This window comes from Rhodnius prolixus, unplaced genomic scaffold (genome assembly GCF_049639745.1).
Source record: "Rhodnius prolixus isolate KJV_2025 unplaced genomic scaffold, Rpr scaffold_3, whole genome shotgun sequence".
Lineage (NCBI taxonomy): Eukaryota > Metazoa > Arthropoda > Insecta > Hemiptera > Reduviidae > Rhodnius > Rhodnius prolixus.
The window spans coordinates 53553595-53577531 of NW_027411603.1; the positions used below are offsets into that span (position 1 = coordinate 53553595).

The following is a 23937-nucleotide window of genomic DNA, read 5'->3' on the forward strand; positions in this document are numbered from 1 at the left end:
AGAATCATGTTTCGCTCATTTGAACACATACACACATGGCCAGGTTTAGTTTACCATAGATAAACGTAACGGAGCAGTTTAGGTACGGGGAAAGAACACATTGTTAGGGGCGTAATGTAACCATGACAACCCGCCTAGTATGTCAATTTAGTTCGATAGCCAGCGCCACTCAGTTACCGCTGAATCCCCCTACCACAAGGACTGGTATGTTTACAGAGGGGATGGGGGGGGGTGGCTTGACAATCAAACATTTGCGGCATAATTCCCTGAAACCAGTGCCTCCATGTCTACATCCTGTTGGTGATGGAACATCGAAAGGCTGATGAAATTTTCTCATCAAGAACTGATTGGAATAATTACATTCGCCGGGATGGAATTTTGTTTAGCTTTGAAAGCAGAAAATACAAGAGATTTATAATGGTGAAACGTTTCCATTGTTTTTTTTAATACGTTTTAATGAAAATTGTATGCTAATTATTGATAATAACTACATACATCTTCGCCATATTCCCAAAATAATTTGGCAAGAAGAAATGGCAACCTTGAATTGGCATAAATCAGCCCAATTATTCTGAATACCTTAATATTCATCATTAGATATAATTAAAGTTGGTTATATCAAGGAAAACAAGGAACAAAAAAGAAAAATCTACCCAAAAGGGACACAAAAAAATCTCTTTGACAAAAACTTAGTGTTTAAAAAGTTTAAAAATCTAAGGATAATAGCAAACCATTTAATTTACATTGATTCTAGTAGGAGGTATCAAACTAATAATCTTTAAATCTTAAAAAAAATCGTTAAATAACAGCCCTAGGCAAATAATCCTACAAAAGGGCGGGGATCAATAGGTGAAACATGACCCACAATTTTCTTTTACCTATTTCAAAAGAAAATGAACATTACACCCAATTTCCTGTTCACCCTTTCATTGTAGGTATAGGAAACAAGGCATTAAACACGAAAAATCTTTTATTTTTCGTATTTTTATTGAGAAATTTTTTTTATTGCATAATTTGATTCTTCATTAAATACCTACGGAGGAAAAATTAGTAAAATAAATTAAACTTTTATTTTTCATAAAAATAATTAAAGATAAAGAATTGGCCAATCACAGTGAAGAATGGAAGTGTGAAAAATAGGTTGGTTGCTGAGGCCAATCAGAAACGAGAACAGTTTACTCAACCACGCCCACTTTCCATGCACATCACACCACGCCCCTCTTTGGTCCGTTTTAAAATGGAAGCTATGTATTTTTCATTTTTCTACTTTCTAGCACTTTTGACTAAAACGAAAGTATTAGACAATTTTATTTTAAATTCGGGTTGTTTTGCTATAGAAGATTAGGAGAACACAAGTTACTTACGTGGGTTACAATTTACTGATTGGGTGCTACACTTTACTAAACAAATATTGGGTATTGAAAATAGCTAGTGTAAGGGTCTGTGATCTCTATTCATTTCTAAGCAAAATAAATGAAAATTTAATGCAGTTTTTTTAATGATTTAAGGCGCGTCAACATCTCAAGTTATTGGCGCCCGGAGCTTTTTTTTAGTGCACTGCCGGCCTCCGGACAGTGTTCTCTCGTTACAGACAACACTGTCCATCACCGGACAGTTAGCTGTAAGAAGCTCCTAGAAAGAGAAAATCTAATGGTCAGCAGCTGGATTCGAACCCGGGACCTCACCGTGAGAAACCAATACGCTAACCGCATAGCTAATCCCTTCCCTCTTAAATGATATTGTTATAAAATTTTGAATAAAACCAGCTCTTTCGATCGTTTTTAAATGGCTGAAATTACGAGCTGAAATGTTGGGTACTAGCTAGTAATCAGCTGATTTCTGTACCTTTAATCATTTAATCAACCCTTATATGTACTTAACTTTTTAAACTGTAAGTTTTTGTTAAGAAGATTAATGTACATATAACTCTTCAGTAAAATATGTTCCACAGTCCAGTTGATGACCTTGTCTCTGGGCCGAAAGCTTGGCAAAAATTAAAAAAAAAGTATAATGACTGGAATTGCTATTGTTCTCTCTGGAGAAGTAAGCTTTATACCTTACCATCTTCTCATTTTGCTACTGAATGACAAAAACAACATCGACCGGAATCCGAGTGGAGGATGTAAGAGATTAAAACAAAGTTAATAAACTTCCGTAAGAAAATAAAAGACTCGAAAAACAAAGACAAGTATTTGGTTTTAAATCCCTGGGACTTAGTAGCAACTGTATACTTTAGAGGATTAGCGGTGATTATTAAACGCTTGCTGCTATTGTGTAAAATGGGAAAATAGAATTGCTATAAAAGCCCTTTTTTGTTCTAACTATAATTAAAGAGTCTATAATTAAAAAATAAGAATTAAATGATAGTGGAAAATGTAATGAAAATTGCTTTAAGAGAGAGAGAGAGAGAGAAAAAGAAAAACCAGAGTCTAACTCTAGAAATAATCAAGTGAAATTTAATGAAAAGCTAAGAAAATAAACTGGATTGCAGACTGGAAACTGGAGACTGAAGACTAGAAGAGTGAAAAAGGTAACGAGAGTTCACGCACAAACAAGCACGGTGTAAACACAATGTTGCAAGTGGACCTGCGTTATGGAGGCGGCTCCAGGGGAATGGCTAAAGCCAATTTATTAGCGCCTTAAAAGGTTTTTCACCCACTGGTGGAAAACTGTAAGGAAAGTGTGTTATTTTCCTCCTTTTTTTCCCTGAAGTTTCCTTCCCAATCACTCCTCTCTTTTACGAGAATGGCGCACATAAACACAAAACTCTGCTTAACGTGTTACGGGCGGAAAGGAGTTCAACAATCTGACGGGAAACTGCCTCTTGACTTCCTGTTACCCCCAATTTATCTAATTAATTTTCTAAAAATTAGGAACTCACATCAAAAAGTTACTTGACGCCAATGCCACACACGTGTCCATGGCAACAAAAGGAAACTGTTGAAAGATGTGTGATGTCACAGCTCACCAGGAATAGTAAAGTAAAGTAATTGTCTTTTTTTTCAGGCGGGCTTAACGTCCAACTACCAATTAGGTGTCGTGGACGGAGGCGACTAGCTAACATAGTTTACTATAAATTTCTCATATTAACCATTTAATAAAATCCAAGGCCTAGACCAGGGGAATTGAACCCACTAAACCAACAATACATCTTAGCTTTGCGGGTCTAGCCTATAACCGCTCCCGACTACCGTAGCGCCTGCTCCCCAGGAATATAACCAGCACCAATACATCTTGGGAATAAAATGCATAAAACCATGGTGATGGACCTCTCTGCAAATCCAGAAAAAGCCATACTGTTTATTAAATCTCTGAATTTTGGCTAGCAATTTCATTTTTGTTAGAACCGTACAATATTCTGGATCTCCACTTTAGAGGAATACTTTCGCCTCCTTCTCATGAACTTCGAGAAAGTTTGAAATATTTAAATAAAAATTAATTTAATTTTAAATTTAAAAAAAAAATCTAGATCAATACAATATATTATTAGGTAAATTATGTAAGAAAGAAGAAAAATAAACTAGTCTACATAATTAGTAAGGTGAAGAAGTTATTGCTCTATTAAGAAATGTACGAAAGGAGCAAGAAGTAGGTGAACGAACTAAACTAATCTAAAGCGACGTAGATATATGTATATCAATACGTCAATATTTCGTAGTAAAATCCAATACATTAATGTACAGTGTTGCCTTGATAGCATGAGCAAGTGGCAAGCAAGATTGTCCCAGCTGGTACGTAGCTGCATCACTGCTAGCAGATCGATAATGCTCCCTCCCACAGTACTATATACGTATTACCACAATACTCTACTATAGCTGATCGTTTTTTTTTACTTCCTCTTTACACCAAGTATGGTGAATTTACGAAAATTAAGTTTTTGTAAACCGGAAATACTCACACTGTGGTACCCAGCTCGTCTCTAACAGCGGGTAGTCTATTTCCTATTTAGGGGCATACTGGGGTAGGTACTGAATGTGTGCACAGAATTCCAAAGAGATGAAAGAAAATTCAGTGAAGTGTTACTTCCGGTCGAGCGATTTTGATGGCTGTGATGCTCCGCACGGAATGAAATATACAGCTCACACTTCCTGCAATGCTCGAGAAGTCATCCACATTTCCTAGTAAATTGCGGAAACAACCTAATATTTCCTCCGGAGAAAATAAGAAATGTTAAAAATATGAATGAATTACCTACTTCTAAGTAATCAAGGTACTAAAGTAGTACGTATTATAGGAGAACAAAAAACCGGAAATCAACGCCTAGTTAATGGCTTAATGAAGAGTGGCATGCTTAATTGTGCCAGCTAAATAATGGATCTGTCGTGTTCCCCATACAGGAGCCATTTAGTGATGGTGCTGATTACATTTGAAACACACACAGCCGGCTCTAGTACCCACCCATTAAAAGACCTGTCAAATATTTCCCAACCTGGAATGTTTAATGATTCCATGGGTATTGGAGGCTATCTCGTATGTATAAATCTTCTGGAAATAAAGTTGGAATTCTCTTCTTTTGTACACTGAGTTTTGGAAATGGACAAATTTTCATTTAACTTTACGAGATTAAAAGGTTTCCGGTAATATTTGCAAAAAATAGATTTCCTGTCCTCTGTAGATTGGGTGAGTCTAGCAACCACAACGTCAAGCAACGACAGATCCAGATTAAGATCAGCAAAATGCTGCCTTATTTATCTGGTGATATTTCCCAAACCATCAACTGCAAAAAATCTACACCGTGATGCACACAATTTCGTTCGGCAATTATCCTCCACTTCGAGATGTTGGCAATTGATAAGGAGGCGGAACCACTTCTTCTCACTCAGAAGTGTCCATAATTACATTCTTTCCGGGAAAATATAATGTGGGCACTAAGTGAATAGAAATTCTGTGAAGCCCTTTTTTCAGAAAATCTCACAGAAAGACTGAAAACGACTGAAGACTGAATTTACGTTTTTTAATTGTGTAAAAAAAAGTTATTCCCTATTATTTCAGGCAGGCTTTTCGTCCAATTACCAATTAGTTGTCGTGGACGGAGGCGACTAGCAAACATAATTTACTATGTATAATAAATTTCTCATATTAACCATTACGTAAAATCCAAGGCCTAGTCACCGGGAATCGAACCCACTAATCCAACAATACATCTTAGCATTGCGGGTCTAGCCTACAACCGCCTAACATACTTTACTATAAATTTCTCATATTAACCATTACATAAAATCCAAGGCTTAGACAGGCGGTATCGAACCCACTAAACCAACAATACATCTTAGCTTCGCGGGTCTAGCCTATAACCGCCTAACATACTTTACTGTAAATTTCTCATATTAACCATTAAATAAAATCCAAGGCCTACACCAGGGGAATCGAACCTACTAAACCAACAATACATCTTTGCATTGCGGGTCTCTAGCCTCTTAACCGCTCGGCTATTGTGGCGCCTTTTTTCAATTGTGTTAAAAATATATAACCACAGACGTACATTCAGACTAATTTGTAAAAACGACTTCTTAAGATTCGGTAGCCTTTAAAAATGATTATTTTCTGTGAAAAATCGATATAGAAAATTTCACACGATCTCACTTCTTGGTCTTAGGTTAGAGAACGTTAAAATCTAACTAAAGAGAAACCGAGAAAATCAGGTGATTGACCGGAGCATAGGTAAATCGTTTTAGGAAACCGGAGAAAGTTTCAATATTGCTGTAAGTTACAGTATTTCTTTTGACGTCCTCGAGGTGAATTTAACCAGTTGACTCAGTAATAGGCTATTATTCCCCGGGCACAAAGATAAGCAGGTAAGAAGGTAAGCGAAGGTTACAGTAAGGTTGGCTGTGCGTAGGTGTCGCTGGTCGTGTGACCTTACAGAGGCTCCGCAATGTCTACTGGCTGGGACTAGTCTATAGACGTGGCGCCTTGGCCATAGAGTCCCGTTCTTGGTTCTGCCACCAGAGGCGGTGTGAACGCTGCTCAGTGTTGCCACGATATTTTATTTCTGGGGGGAGGAATTTTATTTTTATTTTTTTTTTCCCTCTGGCTCGCGCACTTTGGCCAGACTGGAACATTTGTAACAATTTATGTGCGATCTGTCAGGCCAGTCCACACTTCTCTCGGCTTTTTCAACTCTAGACCCTGGCTGCCCCCACCCCAAGTCCATCATTTATTTTCTTGCACATTGCTACAATAATATCGTCTACATTATATTCGCCATTATCGTAAAATATTTTGTCATTTTTATAGTTTGTTTCTTTTGCCGGCCATTACTTAAAAGCTCAAAATACACCAGATTTCCACAGTTCGTTCTTTTTTCTTACTTTTTTTTTACATCCTTCTCTTCAGATCTTCCTTCTTTGATCTTTACTCGACAGTATCCTTTTGGATCTTAATATTTAGAACGGGTGAGGGACACTCACTTGACTATCTCTTACTAAAGCTTATTCTTAAATAATTTTATCTCACTTTAGCGAGGACCACTTTAGTAGAAACCTCAAGCGTTTCAGCAACTTCCTTTAAAAACAATTTTCATAAAAGGAATTTCAATTAAAAGATAAAAGTTCTTCAAAAGATGCACACTTCCGGCCAAACAGCAAACTTTAGAACAAAATTTATCGCTCCCTAATATTACACGGGAAAAATTCCGCACAATAACGGCAAATGACAATTTTCAGGCGGGGTTTAACGTCCAACTACCAAATTAGGCGTCGTGGACGGAGGTGACTAGCAAACATACTTTACTGTAAATTTCTCATATTAACCATTAAATAAAATCCAAGGCTCTAGACCAGGGGGAAGCAAACCCACTAAACCAACAATACATCTTACCTTTGCGGGACTCGCCTCCAACCGCTCGGCTACCGTGGCGCCCTTTGCTTCCCAAGAAGTACAAATAATTTACCAGAGTTTCAAAGTTTCCTGTCCATTAAGGACATCAATATAAAGGTGTACGTGAACATATCGGATCCTCTATTTTACTAAATATAACAGCTTTACGTGAAAATAGCGTTATACGAGGAGCTGCATGAAATTCGCTTTTCCGATCTCGCCAAATTCTACAAAGATGAAATAACAAAAGTATCCGTTTAAACCTAAAAGTGATACTTCTATAAAAAAAAAAAAAAAAATAGAGATAAGATCCTTGAAATATGTCGTAATAAAATATGCGGAACTACAGGCCTATAATCAGCTGGTAACTTTAAAGAAAATACTTCGTATCGTTTAGGAGAAAAATCGATACAACAACGAAGCTATCCGGTTCGATTTCGATGATATTTAGCGCCTAAACGAAATCTGAAGTAACCCATCTGCGATTTTCCTATCTGCCAGATTGTGTGGTGATGTGGCCGTATGCTGACACATCAAATGAATTTTCTTCGAGAAATGTTTGAAAAAAAAAGTTGTAGATCTAGATATTTACAGATTACCGGAAATTGAGAAAAAGTAAAAACAGGATGTTTCGTTCCTTGTGCTGCAGAATTCCAAAGGTTTAGGACAAATCTTTTACGATAAGGCGAGGGATTGCAGAATCTAAAAGGAAAAATCAAGTTTCAACCCTCCATTGGTTTATTTTTTCCCTGGATTCTTCCGGAGTATTTTGCATACGAAATTAACTATCACCCCATTGGCTAAAGAACCCTTTTTTCGCACCCACAGGATCTCAAATTAGAACTTCCGGCGACAAATCCATCGCGCAACAAAATTTAACAGTAACTTCGATTTCTTTTGTTTCGAAAATAAAAGCCTAAGGATATACTGCCGGAAGTACGATAAATTTTAAGAAATGTGGTATGATTATAAGCATATCAATCAACGAGCTGTTGACACGGTTGAAGGTAAACGACAGGGTGGCACTCCTGTAGCTGTTATCACCTGCAAATCATGTGTCACATCAAGTCTGCATCAATTCTCGCATATCAGAAGGGTGGTGCCGCTGTATTTCAGAGGTGATGATGCTAACAGCGTCCTCAAATATGATGTGTACAGTGTTGCCAATACTCCATTAAATGGATTCCCTCGTTGAGGGGGGGTTGTACATTCCCCAGGGTCCCACCATGGAGGCTGGTTTATGTTCTCTGTGGCGCGAAAGAGGGTACTGATAATATCCGCTGATATCATCTCAAAAAACAAAAATATCATTACATAATGAATATCACACATCATGTCGACTCGTTATTCTAATATTTTGTGTCAATTATGAACTAAATTCATGATGAAATTTGGAATTAATCTATAATTATGGTTTTCAGTTATTTTTTAGACTCCCGCGCGACTTTTTTTTATTACTGTAGTCCAAGTCTACCAACTTAAAACATGTGACTATGAATTAAAAAACATATTTTAGATTAGGACGTTCCACTATAAAGAAAATCTAACGAACTGCCGCCTTAAAATGATCCTTGTATTTCCGGTGACAATCGAAAATCTGCTTAGTCATTGCGACCATGTTATCGAAACTTTTGGCATTAAAAGGAAGTAACCGCCCCCCTCACAAAAAAAAAGATTTATTTTGATAATTACCTAAGTTACTTTTCACCTTATTCTAACAAGTGTCCTTGCCCAATTACCAATGGAATCAACTAATTTTAACATGAAAAAGGAAAAATGCTTACTTCAATTTTTCACTTATGCTTATTTAGGCACCAATGTGGCACGTTATATGCAGCAATAACCTTGATAAATACTGCTGCTTTGTCAGAGCTAAAACTCTACGCTTGCTAAAAACTGCTCATACTTCAATATATCGGAAATAGGTTTTTACTGGAAAAAGAGGCAGCTGCTTGAAGAAAAGCTGCCCCCTTCTCCAAAAGAAAACCTGTTCTATTTTATTTACAAACAATATCTGTAAAAAAAAAGTAAAGTAAAGTAAAGTAATCGCCTATTTTTTCAGGCGGGGCTTAACGTCCAACTACCATTTACTAGGTGTCGTGGACGGAGGCGACTAGCAGCAAACATACTTTACTATTTCACTTTTAACCATTAAATAAAATCCAAGGCCAAGACCGGGAATCAAACCCAGTGCCACAATGCATATTAGCTTTGCAGGTCTCGCCTCTTAACCCGCTCGGCTACCGTGGCGCCTAACAATATCTGTAGAAGACGGTGATATCTGATTTTTCTCGTCTACGATAGAGATTGGACGGTGTTCTGGACCAATCAGGAATATCTTAATAATAAAAAAAAATCAATAATATTTAATAAGTAAAGTAGTAAAGTAAAGTAATGCCTATTTTTTCAGGCCGGCTTTACGTCCAACTACCAAATTAGGTGTCATGGACGGAGGCGACTAACTAAACATACTTTACTATAAATTTCTCATATTAACCATTAAATAAAATCCAAGGCCTGGACCGGGGGAACCGAACCCACTAAACCAACAATACATCTTAGCTTTGCGGGTCTAGCCTATAACCGCCTAACATACTTTACTATAAATTTCTCATATTAACCATTAAATAAAATCCAAGGCCTAGACCGGGGGAATCGAACCCACTAAACCAACAATACATCTTAGCATTGCGGGTCTAGCCTCTTAACCGCTCGGCTAGCGTGGCGCCTAATAATATTTAATAAAAACAAATGATAATATTTAAAAATCGCTTTTGTCGTTAGGATATCTCGGCTGATGGGTGGTAATGTACAACAGAGTATCGAAAGTTTAGGAGCCTGCTGCAACTTTTATTTAATATTAATATTTTTAATGGATTTCTGGTTTCTGTAAAATTTTTATTAACTTTTTTTTTTTAGCAGGAAGTGATAGAAAGTAGGAATTTCATTATTTTGTAGCAGAAAGCTTCCATTAAAATGTCTTTCAAAAGCTGTTACCAGTTTCATAGCGCTAGCTCTACTTTTTAAAGGTAAAGGCTGAGAAAATTATCCCCGATTTGCGGGATAGTACACCGCTTCATTCTCGCCATCAAGGGCGTCTCGTCACCCTTTTTTCTTTATATTTTAAACTATGAAATCCCTTAATAAAGTTCCAAAGCTCAAGGTTAGCAATAAAGATCTTCAAATAATAAAAATTTAAGATATGAAAATGGTCTCTTGGGAATTTAATAATAAAGTATTTGCTCTATGCACACCAACCTCTTTTCTCCGGTAATGGGGGGGGCTCCCTCTTTTGTAGGGGGGAGGGGTAGATATTTTAATAAATTGTAAATTTTTGTGAATATAATTCACTCAGCTGTTTAATCATTCTGTAACAGATGCGAGTGTCCTCTCCTTTATGCTGATGCTGGTGTTCGGTGGCTCAGAAGTGGCTGACAGTGGGCTGGCACTTGTTTGATCTACTTTCTAAGTGCATGCTAGAGGGAATTGCAGGCGACTTCTCATCTGAGTATTTTTACTTGGGTGCAGATTTGGTAAAACGTAGGATGAAAATCTTAGCTTAAGACAACACCACTGAAAAACTTCGAAATTCTTTTTAGTGGATAACCTAAAATTAATTGGTAATAAAAATAATATAAAATTCACAAAGCTAACATGCAGCGTGTTAATGGGCACCTATTTGTCACCTGAGCTACACCTGTCTCATTATCTGACTCATTCTTGACACGCCTAATTGTATCCAGTGTAAGAGCTTTTATAAGAAATACTGAGAGCGTAGGTTTCCGCCGGATATGCAGACAAAACGTTTTTAGCAAATGGTCTGAGCGTGTGTAAGATAAGATTAGATTAGACTAGGGCCACTGCGACCCCTTTGGATCTATTGTGGCTCCCTGCACTCTAAAGCTCGCCCTCCCAGACCCTGTCCTTTTAATCAGACTCTTAATTCTACAACTACGAAGAATATAAATCCGTCAATCAGGACTAACTATTTCCTGGAGCCAGTACTACCCTTTCGTCCAAGTATTCCGAGGAACGTTCCTCTTAGCCACTAGGAGAAAATGATCCTGAATTCCGGCAGTATAGCAAGTCCTCCTTACACTGTCTCGGTTAGCCGCTTCCACGAACGTTAAGGGATGAGTTTGGGATCAACTTCTATAGGGTAAGATTAAGATTCTAATAGGGTGTCCCTTAAGGCCTACGCCACTGACCTTTGTATCTATTGTTGCTCTCCTCACTCTAGACCTCGCCCTCCAGACCCGTCCTTTTATTCAGATTCCTAATTCTGGGAGAGAAACTCCTGAGTAAAGGCTCTCTGGGACTTGGTTTTTCCTCCTCGAGAAGTAACATCCTTAGCCACACGAGCCCCTCACACTGACACAACACGTGCAGAGTGCCGTTTCCTCCTCCTTCTCCTCCTCCTGACAGAACCTACGAAGGCTAGCCATCTGCCAGGCCCATGCGGAGCTTGTGTAAACAGGATACCTCAAAATTAAAAAAGAGAAAATTGAAGATTAAACGTTCTTGGACTCCCAAAAAAAGTTTGCTTTGCCCCTTGGGAGTTCCCCTTAGCTAGGCAACTTCTTCCAGAAAACTGGCTTCCTTATTACAACAAATTTTCTCTCCTTTCCTTCAATAGAGGAACAATTTCTGCTAAAAAGGATTGGTGTCCCAAACTCTGAAACCTGAAAAGGAAACGGAAAGATTTCTTTCATTAGAGCTGCAAAACGGGGAGGCACAATTCAGGAGGCTGCAATGCCCGGGGGGGATGCGGTGAAGCTCCATTTCCTAATCTAATCTCCAAGAAAATTGGCCACTTACATTGATAACTTCACAGTAAGGGAAAGTTTACAGTTTAGAACAGTAAAATGAAATTTTAATGAATGTTTTGAGCATGATGGTACATTGGTATATACACAATGTTAGGACTGACTGTGCCCTAGCACGGTTTAATTCAAGACCAGCCATTGTTTCCATTTCTGATTTGTTTAATTTTAATTAGTTGGTAAGAATGGCTCTCCCTGAGCGCCGAAGGAAAACAATTTACATTTAAATTGTAACTTAGTGGCAGAGCTGACAGCAACTCGGAGACAATGGAACGGAGAGTTAGGATACGGCTTGAAACATGAATGCAGATACGCTCACTGTTGGCAACAACTTGGTAGAGTGAGATTAAATTTGATTCAATTACACCAACGAGCTGCTACACTCGTCTGGCTGGCTAAATGGTTCTACTTGGAGAACGCACTCTGCTCTTAGAAAACTAAACGAATCTTCTTCACACAAAGGGACGCGCCAAGAAAAGGACCTTGGAACGATCAGCGCTCCAGAATCCGCAAATACCTTTTTCCAATTCCAAAATCACTTTATGTGAATAGTTAAGACCTCACGACTTTCTCGTCCAGCAAATCTCCAAGAAAAATGACTGGAACTCCGAATGTTTTTTGAAACATACTCACTTCTATTATATCGTTCGTAAACATCGCCCTTACATAATGTCGAAATGACAGAGCAATGTCTGCCCTTATTTCTATCCATTAACCCCCTAAATTTCTACGGTTGCTGAACAATTCTATAACCGGAAGTCTTTTTTGCAGAATTTTCTAACAAGGACTGTATTAAGAGGAAGTTGCACAATAAATTTGTTTAACCCCCTTCCCCATTATGACTCAAATTTGGCTTTTTATTGGATGATGATACTACGTAAGATCACAGTAAACTATCCTTAGTCCTGAATACTACTAAAACTGTACGAAAAATGAGATAAACGGCTGCCTCTTTATATATCTCACAATTTAAAGAGTTCTAGTTTTAAGATTTGGTAGGAATAAGCGGGAGTTCTGCAGGGCCGCTATCATTTCAGATCTCAAGTTGTTTAGCCTCCAAGCGTTTAATTAGTAGAGCTACTTCTCACTTTTGAAGAACATTGAGCCATCCGCTATTTAGGCGCTTTTTCTTTAATGGAATAAAGCTCCCTGATGATGGAAGGAGATTTGCATAAGAGAGAGAGCGAGAGATTGAGAGGGGAACCCAACGGGAGGGGGCGGCGGAGGTGAGACCCTCTTAACGATTATATTGGTGGGATTTAGTATCGAAGATGGGCTGTACCAAATTATTAAGGAGAGCTCTAATCCGGCTGGTATAATTGACAAAGTTTTGGAAATGGAGGCTCCATGGTGTATATCGATTAGGTTATCTCCACAGCGAGCGGTGGAGTGCAGGAGTCTCGCTCACAAAGGGTTTGGTTCGCTGGAGAAGAGTTAGGCCGCTCCCTGTCTGACTGAAGAGTTCACCGTGTTCCATGAGACCAGAGCTCATACCGTTCTCAAATGTCACCAGCCTCTTTCTCTCAAGGCTGAACTCCGCCGGAGAACGCCAAGACCCTTTGCCTTGAGAGAAGTTGGTAATTTACAAACTTTCAGACACGCTGTCACAAGTATGAATTGTCAACCATCCAACCTAAATATTGCTCTGGTTATTACTCCCTTGTTTTCAAATTTACATAACAGTGATTGGCTAGTTACCATTCTTACGTTCTCTTAAGCCCTAGTAATAGTTATTTATTTAACAAGTGTGGAAAGTAGTACTTTCCCTCACACGAGGCAGGGTTCGCACGCACGAGCGAGCGAAGCGAGGCGAGTACAAGTGCAAATTGCCGAGTGTGAGGAAAATACTTTACACTCGAGTTAAATATTATATATTTTCTGCAACCATTAGGGTTATTAACTAAAAAAAAACTAAACAGGAATCACTAGAATCCATTTTAAATTTCTATAAGGTAACACTAAAACCTTTTTAACTGTTATAATTAAAAATATCTAATTATTTATTAAAATATTATTTTTATTTCTATATTCCATTCAATTTTTATTTTATTTTTTAATATTCGTTTTTTAATTATTTAGTTACGTTAAATAAGCTTATTAAAGTTTTACAGAAAATATTTAATAAACAAAACTTCTTATATCAAGGAGCACAATAAAGTTTTTTCACTCACTAGTGAGGAAAGTGACACTAATGGGAATTTTTCCCCACTAGTGAGGTAAAGTTGGGCATTACACAGCTGATTTTAATTGTGTAATGAGAACATTCCTACATGGTTGCAGAAAAAAGCATGTTCTTCGATTGTGAGTCAAATTGTAGACATGGAATTTTCCCTAGAAGTCCATGTTTCGAAACCTCCTGACGAGTTACTCATTGTAAAGTGAGGAATGTTTAGTTTCACTCCCCAATTCTAATGATGTCCACCATAAGGTGGACTTGGAGGTCTCGTTAAGCCCCAAAAAAGTATTCTTTACAAAATGGCTTCCCTCTGTAATCACAAGTTATCCTTCATCCTTCCGGTAATGACGACTACTAGTTTGCACGACGATAATTACGAGAGTGCGCGATTTATATACGATTATTTAATTGTTAACGTTTACAAATGATATCTTTCAAAATAAGAAGTATTCATTTTATGCTTTTTAATTTTTATTATTAAAATATTTACTATGAATCTTGGAAAAAAGTTAATTCACAAATCACAGCTGACATGATAGCAATAACCTAACATTAGTGAACAGCTGATTAATGGGGTGACTGTAATGACGGTATACATCACTGTAACTCTAATCTTGATTGGTTGAAATAATTGCAATTGTGCAAATTGATTGGCTGTTGACTTTGTGAGTTGAAAATTATCTCATAAATCCCCCCCCGCCCCCCCCACACACACAGATTTAAACTATTTTTCCCCAGAAAAGTCTTTTCCAAGGCAGTTTCGTGAGAAAGATGAAAATTGAAATTCCCATTCAGTTTCGAACTTGAACGATAAAAAGAATTCCAAACTGTATCTTTTGAACAAAGATATTGTTTCGACGTTTATACATATTATATCAAGTAAAATTGAAAGGATTGGAGTTTATTTTTAAAAAAATCAGCAGAAAATCTGTTTTCTGAAAAAGAAATTTAAAGAATTTTCATTTTTTTTCCTTTATAACTATTTGGAATAATATAATTTGTATATGATAAACAATCGCCTTTATTTGAAACTAATTTATTCTTTTTTTTAAATATTTCCGGGCGTTTTAGGGGTATCGCTTGTAAATACGAGGGTCGTTTGAAAAGTCCGTGCAAAGTCAGAGAGATAGCACCACTGGCGCGTATCGAGGTTATGTTTAGTTAGTAGCATCTCTTGGAAGAACACATACCAAGTTTCAGCCAGATCAGTCTATTTCTTTGTGTTTGGCATTCGTTTGAATCGAGGAAGTCGAGTGATTTTCAAAAAATGGACGAAAAAGAATTTCGTGTGTTGATTAAACACTACTTTATGAAAGGCAAAACGCCTCAGGAGACTAAAGAGAAGCTTGATAAACATTATGGTGACTCTGACACCTTCGATTAGAACAGTTTATAAGTGGTTTCAAAATTTTCGGAGTGGCCATATGGGCACAAGTGACGCTGAACGTTCTGGACGCCCCTGTTGAGGTTACTACTCCAGAAATCATTGATAAAATCCATGATATGGTGATGGATGGCAGAAGAGTGAAGGTGTGTGAGATTGCTAGTGCTGTGAGCATCTCGAATGAACGGGTACATAATATTTTGCATCAACATTTGGACATGAAAAAGCTATCCGCAAGATGGGTGCCGCGATTGCTCACGCTTGACCAAAAAACGAAATCGTGTGAAGTGTTGCAAAGACGGTTTGCAGCTGTTCCAGAAGAATCCGCAGGACTTTAAGCGTCGTTTCGTCACTGTGGATGAAACATGGATACATCACTACACTCCTGAGACCAAAGAACAATCTATGAGTAAACAAGGGGGAATCTGCGCCAAAAAAGGCGAAGACCGTTCCTTCGGCCGGAAAGATTATGGCGACTGTCTTTTGGGATTCGCAAGGAATAATCCTCATCGACTATCTGGAAAAGGTGCATATTATTCATCGTTATTGGACCGTTTGAAAACCGAGCTGCAAGAAAAACGCCCACGATTGGCCCACAAAAAAAGTCCTTTTCCATCACGACAACGCACCAGCTTACACCTCAGCAGTTGTGGTCGCAAAATTAATGGAAATAGGGTTCCAACTCGTTTCACATCCCCCCTTTTCTCCAGACTTGGCTCCCTCGGACTACTATTTGTTCCCCAATATGAAGAGATGGCTGGCGGGAAAAAGATTTTATTCAAACGTGGAGGTGATTGCAGAAACGAATGGCTATTTTTCAGACTTGGACAAATCCTATTATTCGGAAGGGATCAACAAACTAGAGCAGCGTTGGACGAAGTGTATAAGCCTAAAAGGAGACTATGTTGAAAAATAAAAAAGGTTTACCCCAAAAAATTAAGTAGTTTTTATTTTTGCACGGACTTTTCAAACGACCCTCGTATTGCCGAATTCCACTGTGACGTAGTTAGGTAATAGGTAATTTATCCATCCAGATTATTTGCTTGTTGATGATTTGTGGCAGGACTAACCGTTACTTTGACACTCATGTTTCGTAAAGTTCGGAATAAATTTGGAAGTCGTTCATTTTCGACTTTTTTTTTTCTTCTTAATTCTCAAAGGACGTGAACGATTAAGGCTGGTCAATAATTGGAGTAATCAGCGGAAATGATTCTTGTGAGGTCCACCTGAGACCAAATATCCCCAGGACCGGAAACTAAAGAGGGCCGAAATTCCTTTACAAGTCATTTCATGTAATGCTTAATTACAAACTGCTTAATGTTAGTTAGCAATAAATATGGCGGGCTACAAAACATTGTGAGCTTGAAGTACGAGTACAGCTTGGTGTCCATGACACCATAAAATAATGCCTTCGAATTAATAATGTTGTGAAAATAAATAAAAGCATGGAAAAACTGTGGGAAAATTAACTGTCCAATTAACTGAACAGTGGCGTAGCAGGACGGGCAGAGGGGAGGAGTTATTTGCTGAGTTTCCCTTGCCCTGCTCTGAACTTGATCAGGAAAAGAGGTAGGGGAGTTGATGTTGCCACCACTGATGTACATGTCCAATACTTATTTAGAGGATTTCCTGGCCGAACTCCATAAATCAAGGGTGTTCGGCTAGATTGGCCGCCTCCATACTCCCCCAGAGTGATCTCTACGGGGGTGTCTATCCACCAGAGATGTTGGATGAAGTACAAACAGCATAACTTTCCCGATTTTCTCAAGGCTGGGGTCTCTGCTTTTAGAGCCGTTACGGTTACTTGCTGTAGATACATTGCGCTGTATGCAAAATGCAAAAATGGCTCTCCAACAAAAAATTCTTCTTTTGAATCTCCTAATCTATGTGGGGGTACTTTTATCTAGTTACAAGCATTACTGCAAGGGTTAAGGCAAGCAACCCTTTAACGCATGCATTGTCTGGAGCTATTACTCTCCCTAGGGTTAGTGAGAGATTTGATTTTGATCCTACGAAGTTCCGTGCCGACAAAATAGACTAGCGATCTCCTATTCGTAAAAAGAGTAGGCATTTCGACCATGAAGATATTCAATTTACAGTTTTCATGAAAAATAACTGTTTAGGGCAGAAGTGGCGAATCGAAAGCGCAGTGATAATAGGCGTGGTTGTGAAGGTCACGGGTTCGAATCCAGCTGCTGGCTCTTAATTTTTGTTTTTCTTCCTAGAAAAACTTCTTAATGTTCAGTGGCCGGTGATGGGCAGCATTCTCCCATTGCTGACAACACGGAGACCAGCTGTTCACTGAAAAGAGCATCGGGAGCCAATGATTTCAGATGTTGAACACGCCTTAAATAAAACAAAAAACAAAAAGGCGTGGTGCCCGCAACGAAGAAGGATCTCGAGGTATCAAATTACACGCCACGTGACACGACTAGATATTCGCCACGATCTCAACATTTCCCTGTACCAGGAATAATAAAAGTAACTCATTTTTTTTAAAGATTAATATAAAATAAATATTAAACAAAACATATCGCATAAATTGACTGAATAAATATTTTAATTTGCTAATACGAGTATTGCAATCCATCTAATTTGCTTGTAACTGTCAATGCAAACAGACATGTATATAATTTAAATTCGATACATTGTGTAGAAATAAAATCGATACAAGTGGGTTACATTTTGAGGTGCAACACTGTTGTTTATTAACGGTTGCCATGGTAGCACTTACAACTTGCTGTAAAATGGCCAACCGATCGAACTGGTTATAAATGTAAATTGTATTATATTATTAGTTATAGTTAAACAAAGACAAAAGTTATAAAATTCTAATTTGCATGTTGAGAAAATATTTTCTTCTAATAAACAATTTTATGAACAAATAATAAAGTGAACAAATAATCGTGGAAGGTTGTTAACCTTACCTAAGAGAACTCTGTGTCGTGATTGTTTGGTACAAGATTGGAGGAACGCAATTTGTTCCTTGAAATCTGAAGCCTGGATTGGATAAGTGACTTCAAGACTCCACAGTTGGCTTTTCCTTTTGGTACTTAAAATGAACAACTTGGCGGGATTTACTTCAGGTAATTAAACTTTCTTGGTCCTTATGATTTACAACATTATTTCAACAGAATAAAAGATGCTGTAACAGAAAGCCTGATCCCAGCTTTTTGAGAAAAACCCATTTCCCACTAAACTCAAGTTTTCTGTAGACATGTTTCAAGCCCGGTAATAGTTTTACAAGACTATGATGTTTATTCAAAGTTTAAAAAATACCAATGGAGCCATTTTCGAAAAGAAAAAACGCCAAAGGAGTGAAAAATCTTTCCAGTAGAGCAACCATTTCAGATTGGCTGATTTTGATTGTGATTATAGCTTAAAAATTAGATTCCATGTTTGCATCTGAATCAATCAAAATTTGAATAGTCAACCATTTTCAGTTTTTTACGTAGGTTCAAATAAACGATACATACTTTCAGACGGACAAATTTGTGAAAACCATTTTAACCTGTACAGAGGACCACGTCACTTGCACTTCCGTTGTTGCTAAACTCAAAATATTTCTCGCTTGAGGTATCTGCAAGGAACTTGATTGCCAGTTTTTAAGGTGGTGCCGATTTTATGAGTTATATGTGGACTTATAGCGATCCGCCTTCATGTTATTTACGTTACTCACTACCACACTCTCTGACACCAATACGTAAACCCTATTTTTTTTCGAACTCAGAGGGTCCCTAAACCGGGGAAAACTGAAAAATGGAAAATCGATGCGATCGCAGTACCTTCCCTTAATAAGTAGTAAGAGAAAAAAAAACATGTAAATGAAATCATCAGAATGAATTTTAAATAATTCGTACTTTTTGAAATGATCAACGTAAATAAAAAAGTTTTAATCTTTTAAAAAAATATTGATCAAACTTTGAATCAATGATCATTGAATTCAGAGTGGTAGATGACCTCATTGTCTCTGCAAATAGAGACATTACGTAATGTGACAGAATGTCAAATACGCTTAGACACATTAAAGTCACTGTTTTGTCTCTTTGCATGAGTGCATATTATAGAGGGCATTTGCACATTAATCGCTCACTCGGTTTATAGAAATGGTTTGTTTATGCATTTCAGGAAGATGCCGGTTTTACTTACAAACAGTTTTCTGAGAAAAATTTTTGTTTAAGGCAGTTCAGAGCAGAGACGAACGTCTTCTAGTTTCTTTTAATGACCCTATAATTGCATCTCTCTAAGGCTCCGAGAATTTTCTGCAAGGACGTCCTTTTAGTATCCAGCTAGAAACGCTCCCCGTACAGGAGGATCGATGTCTCTCAGGACTTCTTGCAGGTAAAATCCTTGCCATTTGGAAATGGCCCTGTACGTCGCGGAAGTTGTTGTGGGTGGCCATGACTATCTTGGGAAAAGCAAATTATAAAGGAAATACAGAGCCAGCAATCTGTAAGAGACAGAGATAATGGAACCTTGCCAAGTTCAGAATCGTGCCTCGAAATTTGGTCACCACAATCAATCATCTCCTCTGCGATTCTGGAGAGATGTTGTCCTGTGCGAATCTATTGCACATTCTGACTCTCACCTTTTTTGGGGAACAAAACTAATACTGAGAACATAGAGAAAAGAAATCATATGGAAACATCTTATACCAAATGACCCAGGGTTATGAGCAAATATCTTTTTGCAATAGGAAAAAGCTCTTGAGTCAGCGACAACTTGCCATCTCTTGGCGCTAAGGCTTTTGATTGCACCACTATCCATTTCAGGGCCCAATGCTCTAATGTGGTATTTTCGGGCATTCTATAGATGTACCACCAGTAAAATGTTACCACGCATTTGTCATTTCCACTAAGAGAACAGTAAAGCGAACTGTGTTGTGACGTTCTCTGCTCTACATCTTCTATTTCGGAACAAAAAGAATACGTTACTCGGAAACCAATCTTTGTTTTATTATTGTAAACAATTATTTATCTGGAGCAGTAATATAAATTGTGCGATTAAATGAAAATAAAACAAAATATAAAACACATAAATTAAAATGAATCGTAGAAAAGAGAATTAAAACAAATCATTGTAGAGCGGCTACATTTCCGAATATAAATACATAAAGAAGAACGAAGAGAAAGAATAAAAGAAACAGATCTTCTTTATTCTATTCGTCGGCCTTCCTTTATGTCAGTGTAATTTTAATTCTTTTGTGGCAGCAAACTCTCCGTCTTTAGAGGAACATGGATTCGCTTTTCTTCTCTGCTCCGCCCACTTCTTCTTCTTCTGCAACATCTCTTTTACACTCTTCTTAAACACCAAGGATGGAGTTTTTTAGAACAAGGGATTAACATTGGACAACAGCAGCAAAGGAGTTTGCTGGGAAATCTCCCAACCATCCTAATTGGACAATGAAAGCAAGTTGTGGAAATAGGCTAGAGAAAACTTATGAAAAAGGAGGGAAAAAAAACTTGTTCAACGGGAGAGAGGGAAGAGAAAATGGACCACCCAACTTTCTCTCTCAGTGGAAATTACAATTTTATTGACAAACTTTCTTTAATACAGAATTTCGCTGAATTTTCAGCAACCCCTAACCAGGTTAGTTAAGACGCAGTGGTTTCTAATAGGGCGCTTGTTAAATGTTAGTTGGTAACTTGAGGCGCTCATTTCCAAAATGAATCTTGTCAAAACGACGTATTAATAATAATAATAAAAAAAGATTATTTTTATTTTTCAAGTACGATAAAGTTCTGATAGAGTGGCGCCACGATAGCCGAGCGAGTTATAGGCTAGACCCGCAAAGCTAAGATGTATTGTTGGTTTAGTGGGTTCGATTCCCCCGGTCTAGGTGTTGGATTTTATTTAATGGTTAATATGAGAAATTTATAGTAAAGTATGTTAGGCGGTTATAGGCTAGACCCGCAAAGCTAAGATGTATTGTTGGTTTAGTGGGTTCGATTCCCCCAGTCTAGGCTTTGGATTTTATTTAATGGTTAATATGGGAAATTTATAGTAAAGTATGTTTGCTAGTCGCCTCCGTCCACGACACCTAATTTGGTAGTTGGACGTAAAGCCCGCCTAAAAAACGTAGGCATTACTTTTAATATCTCAGAACTATTTTAAAGAAGTTTCAATTCGAATACGGTGAAAATTATTTATATTTAAATACCTAGTATTAATAAAAATAAATGAAAATTTCTTTAATTTTATGAAGATTTTCTAGGGTCTGTCGAGCATGGACATGGATCGATTAGGAAATATAGATAGTTTTCTAAAATGAATATGTTTGGGAAAGAGGTATTTTGTTACTGCTTCAGACAGAAGAACTACAATCAGCCAACTCCAGGTTCAGAGAATAGCCTCTCTCTATCTGGACTTTGCCGGAAGGTAAAAAGAAATCGATCCCCACTTCCGGGTTAAGCAATTTCCTTCAAAATACCAACATATTAGTACCACAGGTGCCACAGTACGGTGAAATGGGTCTTGACGAGAAACCCTACAGAAGTGGTTTTCCAGAATACTTCCCTTCCGATGGCTGCATTTCCTTCAAAACTCGGAATATCAACAACTCCATTAATTCCCTTTAACCGTATATAAGTGATCTCACCAATCATTACTCTAAAGTGACCCCTTTAACCGAAAGTCTAACCATTCGTCAACGTCCCAGTGCCATTAAAATGAATATCTCTGGGAACTTTTTCAAACGAAAATTATAGATCTATCTGTGCAATGGCTGCACATAACATTTTTAAAGAAAACTTAAGGTATCTTTTACGAGAAAATGGAAAACACACTCCAATAATGCGATATTGAGAGACTTGGAACGTTCAAGTTGTTGTTGTTGTTACAGGCGGATCCCTTAAGGGACTCATTGGCAAAATACAAAGTTTGAAGATTCTGTGGATTTCCATTTTTTGAGTAGATTTTCATAGAAGCTACTGTTTTAGGGGAAGTTACAGTAAAAAATGTCCTGAAAGATTTTACTGATTTTGAACAGATTAGCTGAAGAAGGTCACCTAAAGATCATTGAAAACAACTAATTTCTAGCAGAAATTCTATCCGGAGGGCGCAAAAAAAAGTAAACCGATAGTTTGAATTTAATTGCAACACTCTGCAAAAGAACTGCAACATTATCTTCGAACATATTTTTGGGTATATTCTTGGGCAGTGTTCAAGAAAAGACAAAAAAAAAAAAAAGGAGACGGTTGGTAGAAAGGAAAGCGATGGAAAAAGCTAGAAAGGGCTTAGCAAAGGGGAGGCGGTGGAGGCGGCCGACGGTAGTGGCGGGGTTAGTGCCAAGAGAGGAATCGATAAGCCCTGGAGAGTATAAGATGGGAGAACAGGAGTTCATAGATGAGTCATACCTACTACTTTATATATATAAACTAATACTAAACCTTATTATAAGCCCTTTCTATTATTTAAGAAACTAATAGTAAAACAGAAATTGCGCACCTTAGATTAGCAAAATTTAAATTAAAATCATCCCACAGCTAAAATATATTTAAGGAAAGCAGGCATTGCGAAATTTATTCATTTTTAAAGTAAAATAAAGCATGCTCCAAAATACTTCGTTTTAAAAAACGGATATACAATTAATTACAAAAATAACTAGCTTTCTCATAGAGTTCTAAAGGGAAAGATTAAGAAGAAACAGAAATGATGAAACCAAAACGAAAAATGTAGATGAATCAACAAAAGAAGTGATATAAGTAACATAGTGGAGGGGATAACTGAAATAAGTAAACTGCCTGAGGCGGTGAAACTTCAAAATAATGCATAACACATCTGATAATGCAAGAAACAAAGAATGATTACTCTTTATTTTATTTATTAATGTACTAAAAATAACAATTTAAAATAGTAGATAATAACTAGAAAAAAATAATAATGTGTTACATCTTAGTTACGAACCTGCACTTCTTGGCATAGTTGTCCCAAAATGGTCAGCAACAATAAGAAGCTCGAGGCTAGGAAAATTAGAGACGGCCTCCCTCGATAAGCCATCTCTTTTTTTGGATAAGCACGCTTTACAGGAAAAAAAAAAACAAAATATCCGATGACGGCTTAAAAGAAAAACCTTTCTGGGAAAACTCTCGATTAACCCTTAAAGAAAATTCTTTGAAGAAAAACTAAAAACCTAGGAAAAAAGAAAATTAGATCGCGAACTTTTCTGAAAAATCAGTTGTTTTTTTTTTTCAAATAAATGAAAGACACTTGAAAATTAAACGCCAACAAAACCGAGTTTAAGACTTAAGCAGTTTTTAAAAATGAAAACACTAAAATTCTTTACGTAATTTTGATTTTATGTTAGGATTATTTTAAAAAAAAAAAAAGAATAAAAATAAAGCAATGATGTTCTTGGAAGTCAAGAGTATTAGAATTCCTAGATAGTGAACGACCTGTGATACTAACAACACGCCTAACAGGCGAATGCAGTTTGACTAAGCGAGTGCAGAGCGCTCTATGATGGCAAAGTGTAAGAGCGCTTGCGCGGACGAGGTGAATTCCCCGGCTGGTTAGACTTGGTGCCGCCAGGTATGGACACTGGGTTGCTCCAGGAGTATGATGACGTCATGGCCGGCAAGTAAAATCAATGTTTTCCTTCTCTCGGACATGCCTTGTTATTATTGCGCTGACTCATTTGTTTCTCCCGTTGGATAACTAGGAATACTTCCCCAGCCAGAGTGAAAACTGTCTAGTCGGTATAACCCTCACTTGACAGGCTCGTGCCTGAGAGAGAG

General features: G+C 37.5%; 1 protein-coding gene across 2 annotated transcripts in view; it reads right to left on the reverse strand.

Moving 5' to 3' along the window:
- The window catches only part of Appl (amyloid-beta-like protein), a 184254-nt gene extending 160623 nt beyond the window's left edge, over nucleotides 1–23631 (reverse strand). The window contains exon 1 of one of the 2 annotated variants that reach the window (XM_074126975.1): nucleotides 23108–23631. In XM_074126975.1, the coding sequence (XP_073983076.1) occupies nucleotides 23108–23200 (93 nt within the window). In that variant the 5' untranslated portion in view covers nucleotides 23201–23631. Of the gene's footprint in view, nucleotides 1–11027; nucleotides 11222–23107 lie in introns of those variants that run through there. The other variant, XM_074126977.1, reaches the window with a different exon arrangement.
- Nucleotides 23632–23937: the final 306 nt, after the last annotated feature.